This window comes from Gnatocerus cornutus, chromosome 7 (assembly GCF_029298725.1).
Source record: "Gnatocerus cornutus isolate USDA-ARS CGAHR chromosome 7, icGnaCorn1.1, whole genome shotgun sequence".
NCBI lineage: Eukaryota > Metazoa > Arthropoda > Insecta > Coleoptera > Tenebrionidae > Gnatocerus > Gnatocerus cornutus.
In genome coordinates, this window is record NC_142239.1 from 13,116,059 (window position 1) to 13,136,661 (window position 20,603).

General features: G+C 33.1%; 1 protein-coding gene across 2 annotated transcripts; it reads right to left on the reverse strand.

Moving 5' to 3' along the window:
* Nucleotides 1-23: 23 nt before the first annotated feature.
* On the reverse strand, nucleotides 24-18,941 carry GIIIspla2 (Phospholipase A2 group III). Of its 2 annotated transcripts, XM_088040940.1 has the most exons (5): nucleotides 18,473-18,941; nucleotides 8,504-8,818; nucleotides 8,170-8,382; nucleotides 7,284-7,610; nucleotides 24-460 (listed from the first exon to the last, which is right to left on the reverse strand). In XM_088040940.1, the coding sequence occupies exons 1-5, from the start codon at nucleotides 18,661-18,663 to the stop codon at nucleotides 268-270; spliced, it is 1,239 nt and encodes a 412-aa protein (XP_087897066.1). In that variant the 5' UTR covers nucleotides 18,664-18,941; the 3' UTR covers nucleotides 24-267. The 2 variants fall into 2 exon arrangements, with proteins under 2 accessions (XP_087897066.1, XP_087897065.1); XM_088040939.1 differs by lacking the exon at nucleotides 8,170-8,382 and having other exon boundaries at nucleotides 7,284-7,508.
* Between the last annotated feature and the right edge of the window lie 1,662 nt (nucleotides 18,942-20,603).

Here is a 20,603-nt window from a genome sequence, read left to right on the forward strand (position 1 = left end):
CTGCAGTCCAGTAAACAAAGATAAAATGTAACAATAATTTTATTCAAGTTATTGCTCATTACACGTCCACGTTGAAATAAATTACAACACCGTTACAAGAAGAGATTTTGAAAATTCAGTCGCGCTAATATTGTCGATAAGTAGATGCCACTAGCCTAATTTGGCACGAATTAGAACCTAATTAAATTATTTACAAAAATAAATTTCTTAATCAAATCATCACAATGTCGAAATAAATAAACTCCAGACAACTTCTCACTAAAGTCACTAATAAGGTAGATTGTCTCTTAAGATGGCTTGTTTGATATGCTTGTATTTCTCACACTGGCCCCACCAGGAGCTCTTCACGCAGACCTTCTTCGGTTTGATGACGAAACATTTGGTTTGGACCACATTGAAGAAGAGTTTCCCAACGAGGTTGGCATCGCTAGTGTCCACCATCTTCAAACAGGTCCGAAAACTGCAACGAATGAAATTTTAATCCGACTGTTAATATCTTAATCTCCACCGCCGCAGAATTCCAACTTTTACAGTGCCAATCATCCGTCGAAGTGCTTTAATTCCCCGTAATTCAAGCCGATAAACACATCTCGACCAGTGCATTTCGAGAGTTAATGATGGCAGGTTTTAGGGTCATCGAGAGCCGTTCGCTAGGGTCTTTATGGATCTTAAAGTTGCATTTTGCTGACATTTAGTGCAGTGCATCGCACCGGAATTTTTCCTATAATATAAAAATCTATTCTCGGCGGTGGAATCTATCATCAATGGTTTATAGAACATGCATAATTTTATCAACATGTGTTGCGTTTCACTTTCTGTTTATCGATTCTAGAAATAATCCCGCGTTTTTTAACTCCAAGAACGACAATTTTGGGCCACTACCTGAAGGCGTGGTGATAAATCAGAGTTTTATATTAATCATAAATTTTTTCGGTAAATTTATGAAGACACTTCTTGATCCGAGAAAGACAAATAAAATTGGTTCCTCTGCGATAATTGGTTTTCTAAGAAGTGTCGAAAAGGGCGATGGAGCGTTACGAGTACTTAAATATTTACAGACTACATCTAATTGAACTGGCTTGAATTACCATACAGTTTTAACACGATGTCGCTAACGTCCTAACAGTGAACAAATGTGGCATTTTTATTAGATAAATTGGGCCACATTGGGTGTGTTAAGAAACGAAAGGCCCAGAAATGAAAATAAAATATCGCCGTGATTTATGAGGAGATTAATGCTGACCAGCAATAAACTAGCATCGTAAAAAAAAAGAACAGAGGCTGAAAAATTTCGAATTTCACTAATAACTTGTTTACAGATGGAACTACTTCACGTTTCATCTCCTGATAATTAATATCCATAACCATAACATTACTCGAATTATCCTGTATTTATGGTGGTCGTTTATCTTTCTATCACCGTTTATTACCGTAACAAAAGAGTGAAAAATGTGCTTCAATCCGCAATTATGGCGGCAAACGTATTCATTACAATCGGATTTTTCTACCCAATTGTATTGATGTGTTTATAATAACGTCCGTGTGTTCAATGAGTTCATGTCCGCGAGATTATCTCAAATTGGTAGTTGGATGCGAACTCAGTGCTCGACCCAGGAGGTCGGAGGAAAGCTGTCATAGATTTGCCGTATTTTACTAGATGAACAGTGTTGTTAAAGAATTTATTTATAATTGATAGATTTTGTGATTCTTTCAGCAAACATCTTTTTTTGGGTAGATTTTTCGCACTCTAGATTATCTTTAGATTTATTTTAGGTGCTCTTTTCAGTCATATTTCCCTCATTCAGATTTTCTAAATAATTGAATTGCCTTTGGTTTTCTAGATCCTCTCTTAATTTTTTAATTTTCTAGATTTTCTTTAGATTATATTTAGAGCTGATATTTTCTATGGGATTTGCAGATCCACAAAGATGATTAGTCTAATTCTGTCTAGATTTTTTTTTGTGCAGATTGTTTCTTAAATTCTCTAAATTTTAGACTTTCATTAGATTTTCCAGCACCTTTGCCATCTAAATTCAAAGCAAATTTTAAATTTATTTTTAGAGTAGCTTTTTTGATTATCTAAATTCCCTTTGGATTTTCTAGATTCTCTAAATTTTCTTTAAATTTTTCTTAAGGCGATTTGACACGATCACATTTTTTCTCAAATTTTTACTAAATTCTTAAATCCTGAAATGATTATTATTATCCACAAAGTTTCAGTTCCTTTTAATTTAATTAATTTCAATATTCGTTGCAATAAAGATAATAAACCTGAAAATCGAAAGCAATCTTCGAAAAGTAGGAAAACAAGAAATCCAAATAAATATGACCTACTATAAATATGTATCTTCCAATCAAAGCTAAACCCGCGAAAATAAATCTAAAATTCTCATTAAAATCGCATTAAATCCACAAGTCGATCAAATCGAATTTATTTTGATGTTTATTTCCCATTCGTTGAATATCTGCAGTTTCTTGCAACCAAAGTTAGATTGGAGTATAAATTGACTCTAATTGCAGGAAAAACCAAACTTCTTAAAGTCGCACAATTAGAGAGCTTTACACGCCTAATGGTCGAAACCGCGCCGATCTTATTGAGCTAATCCAAAAAGTGCAACACAAAAGCAATCGTTAGAACCAGTAATTGACACTGATCGTGGTAAGTCGACCGGAAACAACATAACAAGTGTCGCAATTTAGCTAGAATATAACTAACCCAAAAAAATCCCTCCGTCATTGTGAGAAAATCCCTGAAAATCAACCATTAGCGTCCCAACTTGTTGGTATTAAAATTATTGTCGTCATAATAAAACAAATAAACTTGTTGATCGTTAAAACGGATTATATTTCTTTCATCCACGCTCATATAAAATCTGTCAAGACACATCGTTACCAGTACAAGTCAAAATTTCAAAATAATGGTGCGTGAGGACAAAACCACCCCCGATCATAATATAAGAGATGGTGGCGGCGGTGGCGGCAATGAGACAGTAGGCCGTGTCTAACAATTGACAGGCGCAGAAAAGGAGCGGCCAAGTGTGAAGATACTTCTCAATCAGATAATACTCGTACGGGTCATTTCTTTGCCGCCTCCCGCTTGTGTGTCAACGCGGGGCCTAGGATTCTTCGCACAGGACCGGACTCGGGTTTGTTGAACTTGGAGGGTGTTTATTTGTTGCTTTTTTACGAGAATTTATAAACAAACTTGTCGCTTGTCACAACAAATTTTAACGTTTGGGAGCCGCGGGTGACGAAAACGGGATTTTTAAGAGGAGCTTGGAGAAGGCGTCTCGGAGTTTTTCACTATTTTCTTGCTACGTCATCAAATTAGATTAGAAAATTCGCAGAGGGAACGAGCTTGAGCTGCGTCTAAATTTAGTATAAATTCAAAATTATAGACCCAAAATTGCAAATTTTGAAGTCAAAAATCTTAGGGCCGTAACTCAAGAATCTTTAGGTCCTTTTCCTGTGAGCAAAAATTAAAAATTTTAGATCTAAAATTGTAGCGCAGGTCTTTATCTTCATCTTTATCTTTGAAATTTGGCACACTTAATAAACTTGAGCTGTGACTAAACTTGGCGAAAATTCAAAATTATAAACTAAAAATTATAGATTTTAAAAATTTTGAATTTTGAAAAAATAAATTGTGGACCCAAAATTGTGGATTTTAGAAAATTTGACTCTTTAAAGAACTAGAAAAAAGTTTAAAAACCAAAGAAAATGGAGAGAGAATTTGAAGAGGATCCAAAGAGGAATTAAACTAAATCTAGAAAAAGAAAGAATCTAGAAAATCAAAAATTAAATCTAAAATTTTCTTTTTATCCTTCAATTTCGCAGATGCGCACCCCTAGCGCCACCCCTGCATCAAGTTCACGTTAGTCATTTGTACTTTCTGCTCGAGTAGAGCAACGCACGCCGGTTAGCGATACCCCAATATTTTTCCAGGGTTGTATTAATCAATAAATTTCAATTTTATATGCCCCATCCGACGCACTACAATCTGATTTTATTATAGACCCGCTCAATTGAATTTATTTCGTTCCCAGCAAATAATCGTAATGATACTGGCAACATTTACACTATAAAATTCGCATAAAAGTCTGATACGTCCCTGGACTTTCATTGTCAGCTTGTATTTCAATTATAATGAGTTCCTTTCACTCGACTGGAACACCCCTAAATAAAATCATTAGCAATTTCTGGTGGATTTTTGGCGGTGGTCATAAACAGGAGAGTTCAGGCGGCGTTCGACCGGAAGTAGGTGATAAAGTGACAATGTGAATACGCGATTAGTTTGGGTTTTTTGAGGGAAATCGGCGATTTATGGAGACACAATTTTAATTACGTGAACTCCGCTTATAGCCATCGTACCGCCCAGACAATAGTCTAATTGAATTCCACCGCGATCAGTCGCTTAGTTCTTTTTCCCAGCCGCGAAGTAATTGTACAGAAAGCAAGACGACTCTAATCACCTCCTTGTTAGACACCTTTTAAAATATTCAGCGCCTTAAAAGACATTTCATTACTTAGAAGTGCTTCGATCCTTTCTTGCACAACACATTTAACACTTTTCCTCTTTGGATTCCTCAATATTTGCATCGTGGACAAGTCAAATATTTAAAACCCTTATCAAACTGACAATCTTGGGTAGAAATATTACCTGGATCCCTCTGAAATGCCCGGCTCATATTACCACCCTTATCGCGTCAATCTGATTGTCTTAATATTTCGAATATAATGAAACTAATTAGAGGGATGGACCAAGAAATTTTTGTGGTGGTATACAAATGGAGTTTTGGCGGAATTTCAACACTTGAGGACCGTTTCAAGGGTATTGTCATCCCAAACGGTCGGGGGTCCTTCTGAAAATTCACAAAATTATGTTCTGGTCGTTTGAGGGATCCCGAAACATTTGTCTACAAAAGGACAGGTGAAGACTACGAAATGGCCACTTCTTTGAATCGTTCTATTCAATAAACTCGACATTGTTGTCTCAATTAAAACGCGCAATTAGTTGTACTCGGAATTTTTGACGCCTGATTGTATAATTACGAGACGTATGTAGAACAAAAACTTGTTTAATGTTTAATATCCAAACTATAAGTGTCTGTCGCCACAACATAAATTTGCAGCGTCGGGTACTAAATCTTGCAAAGACTATTAGCCGTGAGGTTTGAGCTATTAGAATTTAATTGCTTGCGTGAGAAGAATGGTTGTCAATAAATAAGAAAATAATACGGATATAAATCGGCAACAAAGCGGTGTTTTAGATCTTTAAAATAGACATTAAGTTGATTGTAATACTTAAATCCGTTATAAAGTAAGAGAACTGTTATCATTACGAATTGAATTATTTATCATTTATAGGAAGTTTCAATAGGCATCGGTTTCAAATGATCTCGTTATAGATTCCCATCTACATATTAATAATTTTCTGAGATCATTTACAGATTAATAGGGTTTCCGACTTGTTGCAAATATTTAAAATTCTCGATTTCTTTTTTCAGTCGCGAGTTCTAATAACCGCAAAGTCTAGAATCTAGAAAATATTTTTTTTTAGTTTTTTTGATACGATTTCATTAATTTTTATGTTGTCTTAATCTATCATATTTTTCATACTCTGATGCTTTAAATTCATACGTTTATTACCCCTACATTTTTCAATTTCTTTTAGGAATTCATTTTTCTGATTTTTTTTAATTCTTTTATATTTGTTGGTGTCTTTTTTATATTCTCTATATTTCATATGTAAATTTATTAACATCTTTTTAGTTTTTATATTTTTGAGGTCTTTTAATCTCTAGAATATTCAAAGTTTTTAGTTCTTGAAAATAAGATATCTATGCTTATGATTTTTTTGAGATTAAGATCTTCTGGAAGATTTCTTAACTTTTTTCGAAAACCAATTTTTGAAATCATTTAATCCAACCAAATTGTTTGAGATGTTTTTTATTCTCTTTGATATCCACATCTCCCAAATATTTGTTGATGTCTTTTCTCTAGTTTTTGTATGTTTTAGATCCTCTATACTCAAAATAAAAGCAAATGATTTTGGATATTTATATGTATATTCCTTCAATTTTTCAATGTTCGTTTTTATTGCTAAGAAATTTTCTCTACGTTTGACAAAATTTAGTAATCTTGGCATGAAACATACTGTACTTACTACTTTTGACACGCTTATAACTTTACCAAAATTAGAAAGATTTAGAACAATTCGAATTTGTTTAAATTTAAACAATTATTATTATTAATTTCATATACTAAATCAAGATAAAACCACAGACCGCTGGTACATCTGGTACGTCCTGAAATAGGAACACTTTTTTAAGTGGTTTCAATGTGATCACTGCAACTAACATTTTTTGAAAATTTATTTTTGAACTTTATTTTTGTATGGATAATTTGCACCTAAAATTGAAGTCACATAACAAGCAATTTATGTTCTATGATCGATGTTACTAAAATTTAGGAGTTTTCTTAAAATTAGACGTTTTATCGCCCGACTAAAAATAAATCTTATTGCTTAAATTACCTCAACATTTCAATTTACATGCATTTATCGCTCCAATATAATTAGTTTTTCATTGAGAACTCACAAATAGCAAAATCTCGAGGATTTTTGTTGGTTACAATAATTTATTGTTGTAATCTACTTTTACAACTTTGTTGTATTTTATTTAGTAATTTTCATTAATATTTTAATCTTATCTCAATGCTTACTGTTGCAAAATCGGCTTAAATATGAAAATTTTATTGCATCTATAGTTCATAAAAAGTAAAATATTTGAAACCGGCAATGACACTAAGAATACAAGATTTTACATCAAAGCAAAGATCTTTGACGGCTTTCCATACTGGGTTATGGTAATTATGGGAATTTCGCACCTAAGCGCCTCATTTATTACAAGAAATGCGCCATTAAAAAAATTAATTAACTAGCTCCTGAAACAAGTTTCTGCACATCCGCTGAGACTTTAGCAGGTTCTGGTGAACTTCACGCGTATAAACATAAAGTGTTAAAATTTTTCGACAAAAGAAGCAACTTTCTTCGTCGTCTAATTTTCAAACCAAACCAAGAAATCGATAGAAACCACAGAAAATTTTATAGATTTGTCCATATTTGACGTTTCTCCTCTTAACAACCGTTTAACTATGATAATTGATGTTAAGAACTCTCAGTAAAGCGACTTCTTGTTTACCCACTTAGTCCTTTCTCGCACCCATTGCATAACAATTGACCACCAGATGACCATGCACCCAAAAAGTGTGAAACTACTGACCGTTCATCGCAGCTGCAATGCATGATGGTGTTAATCCTCCAATTGAAGAGCCCCCATTTCGTCTCGAAGGCCCCAATCCAGAACCTACACGACAAATCATGCTTCCTGCAGCACCTATCTGTTCGAGAAAATCCCCCCAAACGAGTGTATTTATCCGCAGAGTATCCTTTCCCGCACCATTTAGTCCCGGGGACTCGTAACAAGTCCGAAACGTCGCGTTTCTTCCTGAGAACGGGACTCGGGGTCAAAAAAATCATCAGAAAATCGTATTGTGTTGCGGGTTTCGTGTAAGGAGGGACTTTTTTGAACGAGACAAATCGATTTACGCTAGAGCGATTAGTTCAGGAATTCCAGGCGCAAAATATTTCAACGCGATATTTTCAAGAAGTGACAGCTGTTGTTTTAATGGGAACGCAATGAATGTAAAGAGGGCGATGGAGTGGAAGAGAGATTTCTGCGGAGGTGAAAATCAAGGGGAGTTATTATTTGCGACAAAAATTGTTGGATTCGTTACCGCAATTTGCGAGATAATTTACTATTACGAGAATTGCTTTTCACTGCGCTTTCGACAACCAAACGCAAAAATCTGAGGTGAGAACGGTGCGAAATTCAACACGCCGTAAAAGCCTCAAATCTAGGCAAAAAAATTTAAAATTCTGTGATTCAAGTAACCCCGGAAATTTATAACCAACATCTACTCCAATCACAAATTACACCAATCAACAAATTTTGGACGAAATTTGTACTAGAAAGTAATTTCAAAAAGTAAAATCCGAAGCCCGTTTTGGTCTCTGAATCCGGTCCTGATTGCGCAGTACAATTTTTTTTTCCAAAATTTGTTGCCTGGTGTGATTTCAATCACTTGACTTTCTTGAGCTTTGCCTACCTTTCGTCGCAGTGGCAATGCGATAAAGCAAACGGCGACAAATTTTGATAATGGAACTTGTAGGCAAATCCTGGGATAACCCGCTTGCAATGATCATGTCTTCGGCAGCACCGGTCAGTTTTGGAAAATCTCCCCAATTGCGTATAGTGCTTGGCATTATGGGAATCCCCGCACCATAACGTACCCGGAGCGATAAAAACCGACCGTTTGTCCCTACCAGTAAAAAATCACAGTAAAGAATAGTAAAAAAGAACAAGAAGCGACAACACCTCAACCTCAACAACACAATACGATGGACAAACAAAGAAAATTTGTATGTGGTGGTTATATGTACCTCTCGGTGTGGTGATTCATTTCTAGCACTTCTTTCTTCATTTGGTGGTGGAGCTTTTTACACGTTTGTTTCATTTGAGTGAAGTTTAACCACGAGAGGGATTCTGGTAGTTGTTTATTGTCTAAGGATTCCACGGTGATGTTTGAGGTAGCTATGAGATTGCTTAAGTCGCTCTTGAAGGTGTTTAGGAACTTTCGAACTTGGTCTTTTTGATGGACGATTTCGCAGTCTTGGAGGACGTCGCCATCGTTGTAGATTAATTGGATTAAATGACTGTCGTTTGCTAGCTGGCGAAACTTGATGTCATTAGAAGATCTGCAAAAGAATGAGGAATGTCAGGCGGTAAATGGAAAACTCTTTATTAATACTAAACGATTTGCGATAATTTTATGAAAATTTCAGTTATCTACCTTAATAGGACGGTAATTAAAGCTGCAGGTAGTGTAAATTTGTACTTGGAAACGTTTTTCTTCCAGTGCTCCCATTTATTTTTACTGTTTTTATACATTCGTATAAAGTAATTGGAATTTTAAATTTATTGACGCTAAACTAGTTGTGGCACTAGACGTGTGCAGGTTTTTTGCAGGAAAAAGAAAACAGTGACATGTGACATTTCTTGGTTGAAAAAATACGGCAATATATCAATTTGTTGGCTTTCGAATTCCTATCACACGGTATAGTTTTAATTACTGGAGATATTTATAAATAGTTAAAGGACTAACTGTTAATCCAAGAATTCAGTCCGAGCAATAAGTCACGTCTAACGGATTTTATACAGACAGAAGCGAAATAAAGCATCTAAAAAATCGATACAAAATCAATGAGATTTTGAATATTCTATAAAACGGACTTGAAAAACATACAGAATGATCCTAAAAATTGCCTATAGCAAGGGACAATATTTTTCGGACTAATTTATAAGGATTCTAAAAAAAATCTGTTGGATGAACCAAACATTATTTTTATTTCGTTCCGTAACTTCAATAATTTTAACGCAAGAACAATAAAATTTGCAGACATTTTTACTCTGAATTCACTCTCTAAATACGGGAAATTGTGAAGCTTTAAAGCAAAAAACAGAAATTTTGGAAATTTTTATTTTAGCTCTTAAGAAATTTCCTCGATTTTAATTAGAAAAAAATCTGATTTTTTCGGTTTTAATGCTAATTCAATAAAATTTCTCAAAACGCTTTTAGTTGTCTAAATTACAAAATTTTAGAAAATTGAGTTTAAAACTTTATTAAAAAAATCTAGAAAATTTCAATATTTGGAGAAATTGTAAAACCTAATCAAATAATATTTTTACTGTTCATACACTCGTCATATGAACACCCTGTATGTATGCACAAAATCAGTTTCGTATGCTATGACAAATTTTTAATTTTCGTTTTAAGTGGTTTCAATGTGATCACTGCGACAACTAAAATAATTTCTAGTTGTGCTCTCACTTAAATTATTTACAGCTGCAATTGGAGTCGCTTTATAGTAATTTCATGTTCTACGATGTTTCTAAAAATTAGAAACTTTCTTAAATTTAGACATTTTATCGCTAGCTAAAAATAAAACATGATTGGTTAAATTATCGCTACATTCCATTCGTACTCATGCCAATGTTCAATAAAGTGTCAATTGATTTATAAATTTTAGGTTTTTGTACCTAAAACCAGATTTTCGAAGTTGACTTCAAGGAACCAGTTTTATGAAAATATTGGTGTCTATTTAACACAATGGCTCGCCGTGCAGATTTTGACAGGGTGGCACCATCTGGGTAAAGTATACAGTTAAAATCAGAGTCGTGGGAACTTTCCGTATTAATTATGGCGACGTTTCTATATAAAAGTAGCGAGTCGATAAATTTCAAATCCACAAAATAAGCATTTCTGAGTTTGTTATTCCAAGTGTAATAGTATCTTCAGTAGTGACGTCCACATTTTCCATCCGACATGAAAAATAATTACGTAATTCACGATTTATTTCAGTGTTCCTGTTCTGAAAATGTTAACGAAACAAACATGTACACTTATTGGAAGTTCGTAATTCACCGAAAAATCCGGTTAGTTAATATAAATAGAATCTTGATCCGTTTCTATCGCAAATAAACAATGATGGGTTCTCTCACGCGACCAGTTTTATCTAAATCATTCTCGGGGTGTTTCGGATCCTCCCTGACTACATTCCCAATGTATACATTTTAATTGCGTTAATTCCAATTAAATCTTCGGTGTCCAGTTGTATTTCACCGCGGCTCATTATTGCTTTATCTCGGAACATTAGAAAAAAACTCTCCGAGTAATGTGTAAACGTCGTTTAGTGGTGGTAGTGAAGAGTACTTGTCCACTTCACGGCTGGAATTGATGGTCTTATTTTATTGCACCATTTGAAACAATGCCAGTCGAGTGGAGCCATCAAAGGGGGCTGCACTGCTATGAGTAAAAGAGGCAATAATGATGTAAGCCTACGGAGAGTTTCGGCGGACAAAATTCTTGTATTTTTACGTGAGACGCCCTCAACTTTCCATACAATAATATACAAACATTAAAATTCCTTCCAGATGTACAAACATGGTTAAACAGTGGCTTTTAGACGAAATTATGGAAATCACGCCGTACGCAGGTAGTTTCCCACAATTTTCTGTAAATACGGTGGTGCATCTTATCTTCCAGCTGTGGAAACAAATAATAATAAATAAAACCATTCTTCTGACATAACCGCTCATTTTTTCTAGTCCAGTTGTCTCTTCTTCCACTATTAATGACTACATTTAGTTATCAAGCAAATCCCGGCAGAGACTAGACCACAATGGGCAGGATCGTCGAGTGGTTTAGGGGCGAAGAGTGCTTTCAAAAACCCTCTCGATCTCGACTTGAAGAATTGGAGTCGAGTCATCCGGTGTAAAGTGCAGACACGCAAACTCTACGCAGTGGAAAAATCATTGACATGGACTGTCCATTTGAAAATCGCCCACAAGAACCGAGTTAGTTTTGTAATCCTTTGAAAGCGCCAGGAAGCGAAAATCGATGGAGATTATACCACTGATCGATCACTAACCCAACTTACTTTATCTTTAAAGAAATGTTTAATAATTCGGATGATCAGATTTGATTGATTGATGATCGGAGTTTGAGGATTGGAAGGGTGCAGGTCTAATTTCTTCGTGTTTGGCTGGAAGAAATACGGGCTTGTTGGTGTGTTACCAACAAACGGGACAACCGTTTCGAAACAATTAACATCCATTTTTTCCAAAGGCTGATCTAATCAATGAAATACGGACCGGTGGAGAAACAACTGGTTCGAATTGTTGCGGAAGAAGTTAACATTTGGGGTGTTGTTTTATGGTAATCAACGAAACTTGACCACAATTTGGAAGAATTTTAGGTTTTCAAGATCTCTTTAATTCCCTGCAGCAGTTGCAGTTTAAATTTATTGAAGACATTAATTTTTTCTATTTTAGTTTCGTCGCATTTTCGATACTGAATTTCTTCCATTTTTAGGTTCTTCAATTTTATTATTTCCATCATTTTTTAAATTATGCTTCATCCAGGCAATTAGTGAGATTGTTGTTTTTGTCTTCATTAGCTTCTTTAAATATTTGCATATTTTAGTTTCTGTGGGGTTAAAATTGCCAGAGCTACATTTTTGCAGCAATCTGAAAAATGTCTTAAAATCAAAATTTTTACCTTAAAATTTTGCAAATTGCGTCCACTAACTGCCTTCAATTACATTTCCATTGAGTTATAATAATGAAAATTTATCTCTTTAGAAACATCTCAATTAATAAGCAAATAAAGGCCATCTCCTTAAATTTTCGATGGCGTTAAAAATTTTTGATTCGTGAATAATTCAAATTTAAAATTTTAGAGCAGGAAGTCAAAATTTAAACAATCTAAATTGTTATTAAAACATGAGTGCACCTTACTTTTCATCAAATATTTGTGGCAAATACTAGAAATGCCAGTTTTATTGTTGACAAAACTTTTTCTCTCTTAATAATTCCGTTATGATAAGGTGTTTGTTTTCCGATAACAATATTATTTTATTTGTCCGCTTACAACTTACAAGTCACTACCATTCCAAAGTCCGCTTATTCATTTTTTCACCAAAATCGCGTGATGTTCCCAATTCTCGTTTATACGTAACTATCAGTAGATAATCGCTCAATCATAAATCAAGAAAATTCGAGATCATTGCGATCACACCACGACGAGCATCGCAAATATTTGTCAATTAAGTTCCGCTTCGCACAAAATAAAAAAATATCAGGCGACATTTTATTTTTAGTAACCATTCATGACTTTGCCAGAAATTGTAATCTGGTGATGACCGACCCTATAATCTGTTATTATTAGCGCGTAGGAAAAAAAGCATTCATGGGAAAACTTCCAAGATTCCTGTCAATTACTTAGATTTGACAGTTGACAATTGTCTGTCATCTATTTAGCGGCGAAGCACAAACCAATAAGGCAAAGAAAACGAAAGGCTTAATTAAGAGCGACACTTGTTCGCCCAAAGGAACTCAATGATTAATTATTACATTAACAACCCTTTCGACCAATTCGTGCCGCGCAACAGTATCACGTGTCACCTCCTCCCCTTACATTTTAAAAAATCATAACCACCGGGGGGTGTCAAGCTCCACAGATCAAACCAAATGACTCACTAGATGATTTGATTATCGTCGCTTTTGAGAATTTGTTTTTGTTTTTATTGTGACGGCTTTCTAGGCGTGTGCGTGAAATTTTACACGAAAAAAACTTCTTCACGAACCATCCTGCATGGGTGAGGTCCGTATAAAACAATAATTACAAGTCGAAGTATGGAACATTTTACAAAATAAAACAATAGTGCATATAAAGTATGAGCGATCAAGTAGGCGAAGTTACATATTTGTTTTTAAACAAAAGAATGTAGCGAGGTAGTGTGCCATCTACAGTACCAACACAAAACAATGTTGGTAAAGTAATGGGTGGTGGGCTGGTTCGTAAATGAATACAATGAAGGTAATGAGGTTGTTCGGAATTTCGAATTTCTTGGTTGGAGGCAAAATGGGTAATCATGGGACGCGTGATCGGAGTGGAAACACGAGATTTTTGTTTTTAACGACTTGTGGAAACTCTACAGATTTCTATTTTATAATCTCTTAGAATAACACTTTTTTCTTTGCAATTCTCCAGAAAGACAGATTCTAGAGAAAATACATTTTAAAAATTTTCATTTTTAAACGAGCCAATAAATTTCGTTTTTTTTATGAAAAATAAAAAACTCTGGTAATCTTAACGCCATATAAATAAGATTTAGGGAAATTAATGATTTTAATCCGGTTATCAAATGTGTAAATATGTTTAGTGTTTTAAGTGAGCGAGAGCGATTTTGTTGTATGATCTTTTAAAAAATGCTGAAGATCTTTGGTTTAAAAAAAAATCCAAAATCTGTGTCTTTTACTTTATACTCTTGAGATTTAGTAGAGTTAATAAACGATTTAAAATAAGTAATTTCCCCAAATTTGATTGGTGTAGTACCAAAATTGCGGGAATTAACAATTTTTGTAAAAATATGGGACATTTTTGATTAGTCTAAAAAATAAAAAAATTCCAAAATTTGTGTCTTCTACTTTACACTCTCGAGATTTGGTGGAGTTAATAAACGACTCAAAATTAGTAATCTTCCCAAATTTGCTTGCAATAGTATTAAAATTGCCGGAATTACAAATTTTTGTAAAAATGTTGAAGATTTTTGGTTCATCGTAAAAATTAAAAATTTTCAAAATCTGTGTATTCTACTTTACACTCTTGAGATTTAGTGGAGTTAATACACGACTCAAAATTAGTAATCTCCCCAAATTTGATTGCTGTAGTACTAAAATTGTCGGAGTTACGAATTTTTGTCAAAATGTGGGATACTTTTGATTGGTCTTAAAAATAAAAAAAATCCAAAATCGTGTCTTCTACTTTACACTTTTGAGATTTGGTGGAGTTAATAAACGACCCAAAATTAGTAATCTCCCCATATTTGATTGCTGTAGTACTAACATTGTCGGAGTTACGAATTTTTGTATAAATGTGGATATTTTTGATTGGTCTTAAAAATAAAAAATTCCAAAATATGTGTCTTCTACTTTACACTCTTGAGATTTGGTGAAGTTAATAAATGACTCAAAATAAGTAATCTCCCCAAATTTGATTGCTGTAATACTTAATATACTAAATAACATTTTTTTTTAAATATGGGACATTTTTGGTCAGTCTTAAAAATAAAAAAAAAACAAAATTTGTGTCTTATACTTTACACTCTTGAGATTTAGTGGAGTTAATAAACGACTCAAAATTAATAATCTCCCCAGATTTGATTGTTATTGTACTAAAATTGTTGGAGTTATGAATTTTTATAACAATGTGGGAGATTTTTGGTCGGTCTAAAAAATAAAAAAATTCCAAAATCTGTGTCTTCTACTTTACACCCTTGCGATTTGGTGGAGTTAATAAACGATCCAAAATTAGTAATCTCTCCAAATTTGATTGCTGTAGTACTAAAATTGTCGGAATTACGAATTTTGGTAAAAATGTGGAAAATTTTTCCAAATTTTACTCCCCATTTTTTAATTCTAAAATTATGTAGTTTTCTTTACTTTATTTTGTTTTAAAATTTTCGCAGTTCCGGAATTAAATAAAAAAATGAGTTTATCCTGAATCTATTTTTAGCTATATTTTTTATGTTTATTTTACAGTCGCAACACTTGCAGATTTAATTTTCTTTTCATTCTAAACAATCTGTCAAAACATGGCAACCGATGAAATAAAACGATATTTTTAGTTGCCTTTTTAGAATCTGAAACTCTTCTTGGATATAAATTTCAACAAGTTTCAATCTTAAGAAATTAGACCCCCCGTAGTGACTGGAAACGTGTTCGCATCCCAACCTCTATTGTATCATTATTAAAATATCAATTCATAAACAATACGTTGTCACATCAATCCGCAACAATTTGTTGTTGTCACACTATCTCGTTTAATAAATACCCACTTAGACGAGGAAGTTTAACACGCACCATTAAGTCGTTTCTTTGCGGTAATTTTTCAAAATCCCTGAAGATGTACCGTTGGTCGAAACCAGTCGCGGCTGCAAATTAAAATATTGTACATGAAATGTTTTCTTGTTTTATTTTCATGACAGTGCAGTCTACTTTCGACACCGAAGAAGATTTTGTAGATCTGCTTTGCTACTTCAGACAACTAATATTAATTACCCGTCTATGCAATATCTTTACTACAGTAATAAAATATAATCTTTTGAACTGTTGTACTATTCTGACAAGGTGTAATCCACTTTCCGCCCACGATGTAGATTTGATCACCGTGCAGTCATTTATAAAATGACAGTAAAAATGAGTTATTGTGAAGGGTGTGATAATGCAAAATTGTTATTTGTTCTGGTATTAGCTCTATGTAACAATAAGATTCTGTGGAGTCGTATAATTATTGCCATTTCATGTACTCAGGAAGGTATAAAGTTTTAATAACTCGGACTATAAAAAGAGGTAAATTGAAACCGGGATACATTTATTATCAATATTTTACTTCTTCTTCTTGATAATTTTTCCGAAAAATTGAGACCGCTCATTGCAGTCGGATTTGTTCCTATTATAACGACACGACAATGTGTACTAAAGAATGTCACAAGTACAAAGAGAGACACAATAAAAATAGCTACACAATTCTATCACTACGACGGGTACATGCTTGTATGAACTGATTTATAACAGACAGAAAAAAAAGATTCACGGTGCGCCACAATTGTGTGTAGGAAACAAATTATTTACAGCTTCAAATAAGAAAAAATCATATTTATTTTTTGCAGTCCAATAATCTTTTTTTTAGTGTAACTTTCTTTAATTTTCATATTCAAATGCTTCGAATTCTTCATATCTATAGAATCCGTTAGACTTCTTCATTAGATTATTCAGGCCTTTGCATGTTTTCAATTCTCTACCTTTTTAGGTTGATTTTCTTCTGAGGTTTTTCACTGTTCTATTAAATCTGTTTCTTTTATATGCTTCTGTTTTTAGATCTTTTTTATCGTCCGCTGCTGATATTTCAAATTCTCGTGATTATTTTTATAGATTAAGTTTAGGATTTCATTTCACGTATTGAAATTTTTAAAAATTTTGATTAAAAATAAAAAATTCCAAGCAAAAAAATGCGGAAAAAATTCAATAAATAGAAATGTTTGAGGAATATAAAAAACAGAGGCGGATTTAAGGGGCTCGCAAACTTCAATTTGTACCATTTTTCAATCGCTCCAACTTTTAATTTGAAACAAGAGATCTTCAAATTTTATTAAAAAAAATATAATCTAGAGAATCGTCAAAAATAGTAAGAAAAATTAAAAAAAATCTAGAGAAACTAATAAGGAGTAGCAAATTTATGCACAATCTAAAGGAAATCAAGAGAAAATGTATGAAATCCAAAGAGAATCAAGAGAAACTTGGGAAAATTATTCTCAAGCGAATAGATAAACTGAAAAAAATATAGAAAATCCAAGGAGAATCTAAAGAAAAAATCTGAAGAAAATTCAGAACATCTAAGGACAATCAGACCAAATCTAAAGAATACACAAACATTGGAGAACACCTAACGTGAATCTAAAAAATTCAATAAAAATTTAGATAAAATCTGGAAATTCCAAAAATCTAGAAAAAAATGGGAAGTTTAAACAAAATCTAGAATATCCAGAGAGAATCGAGACAATTCGAAAAAATCCACAGAAAAAGTAGAATACATTTAGAGGATCTAGAAAATCCAAGAATTTTGACGAAATCCAAAAAAGTTGAAAAAAAAAGTAGAGAATAGAATGAAACTTCTGGAGATAATAAAAAAATGGCAATGAAACTGGAGATTCCAGAAAAAATCGAAAGAAGGATATTGAAAGTTTCTACAGTTATAAATATGGAATAAAGAAGTCAGAGAGAATTTAGAAAGAACGTAAAAGAAATTTGAAGAAAACATAAGGAGAATCTAGGAAATATAAACAAATCTAAGCAAAAAAAGGAAATCTAGAGTTTAATTTAAAATTTTCTGTGATTTTTGAAATCTGAAGAATGCAGACAAAGTAAATAAAAAATTGAAACAAATAAAGAAAATAATTTTGAAATTGTATATATTTTCTGATCCATTGACTGTGATAATAACAAATCATAACATTTTATAAATGAACCGAGCAACAAACATTTTTCTTTATTGTCAACAATATCAGATTTTTACAGTTTTTCTCACTACAGCGGCACAAAATTAATGTTTGTTTTGAAATCCTTATGGTATTGTTTATAATAATTTTGATTAGATAATGCAGCCACATTAATTATGCGATAGCAGTTATTGGAAAAAAATCGTGTGTGAGAATTAATGTAACTGCGTCTAAAAATAAACTCGGACAATACTGAAACTTTCATAATATTCTTGTAATCTCGCCAAATGGTGACAGCAGTGACAGCTGCCAAATTTTCAAGTTCCCGATGAGGTAACATGAGAAGCGAAACAATTTACTAAAAAATTCTATCAATTTCGCCGGTTCCTCTAATGATGGGTCGAATATCTTCCGCGTGAATCATGTTGCGAAAAAAGTTTAATGGCGTTAATAGTGTTGAGCAACGTGCTTAAACACTTTTAATAATTTACAAGGTATAAAATATTTGGCCCACCGGAGTCGCCCATAACAAATCTACCATAATTACTGGATAATTTAGCTTCTTCGGAGTCAAAAAAGTAATGAGCAGTCAATCACACCCATAATAAAATTAGCAGTAGAAAATTTAACGACTAACACCTACGAGGTTGTCGCTACACCAGCCCATTTCGTGTTACAATTCCGAAGAAGTAGAAAAATCCGCAGCGTCCAACTGTGAGATTTATTACCGTCTAATTGAAGAAAAAATTCACTCACGTCACGCAGGCAAAATATTTGATTTAAGAGACTTACCCTCTTCCAACAGCGAGTTCTTTCGCACACACCCCGCCGTAAAACACCCTCGTTTCCACCTCACCATCCGGCAAAGTATTCACGGCGATAAAGTCTCTAACTTCTTCAGCTTTTGCTAAAACTGCCAGCGTAAAGAATGCCACCAGGAGGCGGCATGAACACCTGGGGCCCTTCTCGATGAATTTCCACATTGACCACTAAACCAAATGACACATTGTGGGAAGTTCGATGCCGCCGTAATTGTGAAGATTGCAAAAGCTCTGCTTTTATTATAAAGTGGCGGTTAATTGGCGGCGCGCGCGGACGATTGACACGCGATTGTTGGACTTAAGCGTCTTGATCTTGGCTCGTGTGCGCTTATACTGACGGCTAGACTTCGATGCACCAAGAACTAATACGAGCGCAGGTTGAGGTCCTTTGGGCTGTCGCTTATTGTCGGTGGTGTCCTTTTTGTGGGGATTTCGACGCGGCGCTTGGAATGGACTGATGAGGTGATTTTCAAGCTAGTTTTATAAAGATTGATAAGAGTTTGAGTCACTGATAAAGTTAGGAGTTACTAATTGATAGGTGTTAAGTTGAATTTGGATTGACAAGTTTGTTTTTCTTGTTTTTGTTTGCGGAAGGTAGATTTCCACGGAACTTTGTCGTCAAAGTACATATTGCAGGTTTGAGGAATTCTAATTTGCAACAAATTCGGCTATGAGATAACGATTTCCTTGAATAAATTCATTCAAAATTCAATAAAATTAAAGAGAAATTCTGAGAAAATCTGATCTAAATACACAAAAATTAAAATTAAGATTCTTAGATTTCCAAATTTTTGAGTTATGCATCAGTTTTTCGAAGTTATAAGCTCCCAGATTTGTTTCTAAAATATAAATAATTGTTTTTAGAGTAAAATCCGTCTTTTTTGTCCTAAAATGTTCTAATTTGGCACAGACAATAAGCGTGTCAAAATAACGAACATTTGAAAATCACATTGTTGTAGCATTAAAACTGCCAAAATCTCAAAATTTTGTAAAAAAAATAATTAATTATATACAATTTTTTTTATATTTTTTGTTCTCCAAATTTTTTGCGTAAAATTCTTTTTTGCTCTTAAATTTTGTAACTGTAACGAGTGTTAAAAGCAGGAATTTTTCTAAATTACATAGTTTTAGCGTTAAAATTGCATTAATTTCTAACCGTAAAAAAAATCAAAAAATTCTCTTTCTTGTTCTAATATTTTGTAACTTAACAGATTGAACACTTAAATTAACGATTCAAATCTTCAAATTTTATTGTACCTATAGGAAGAAAACTATCAGACGTAAATATAAATTTTTAAATTTTTGGGTTTATCGCAAAAATTAATATTTTTAGAGTAAATTTTTTGCTCTAAAAGTTTGTATTTTGGCTGTCAACAAGTCTTCCAAATTTTATTCTTTTAGCTTTAAATCTACAAAATATAGAAAATTGGGTAAAAAAATTGAAGTTATATCAGACTGCCAAAAAAAATCCAAATTTTTTTTTTCTTAAAATTTTGTAACTTTGTAAAAATAATTCTAGGCTTCAGCTGGAATAAAATGCTATACAGCGAAACTATGTATAAATAATTGTATTCAACTTTTATTATTGTAGCATTTAAACTATCTGGGCTGGTTTACAGAAGCTAAGTTAAATTTTTAATTTCGATTAAATACTTAACATCATGTTAAAGTGACATGTGATCCTTTCTTCGCCAATCAAATGTCAGCAATTGTCAAATTAGTTGAGATATTAACTTAATTCAATTAAATTCTTGTGTAAACCAGCCTTTAGACCTACAAAATTAAATAAAAAAAATTACTTTTTTCAAAATATTTTTGCTTATATTTTGAATTAGAAATTTTCGACAGTAATTTCGAAGAATGAAGAAATGTGTTGAGAGAAAAAAAGACCTCCAAATTCCAAAAAATTCAATAAAAAGTAATAAATGCTCTGATTTTTCTTATTCTAAAATTATGTAATTCGGAACACAATTTTAAAAGGAATTTGGAAATTTTTGGTTTGTCCCATATCAAAGGCAGTAAAGATTTGGAAAAAAAAAACAATTTTTGTTGTCTTCAGAATTAAAATTTTACTTTTTATAAATTTTTTTTCTATTCTGACT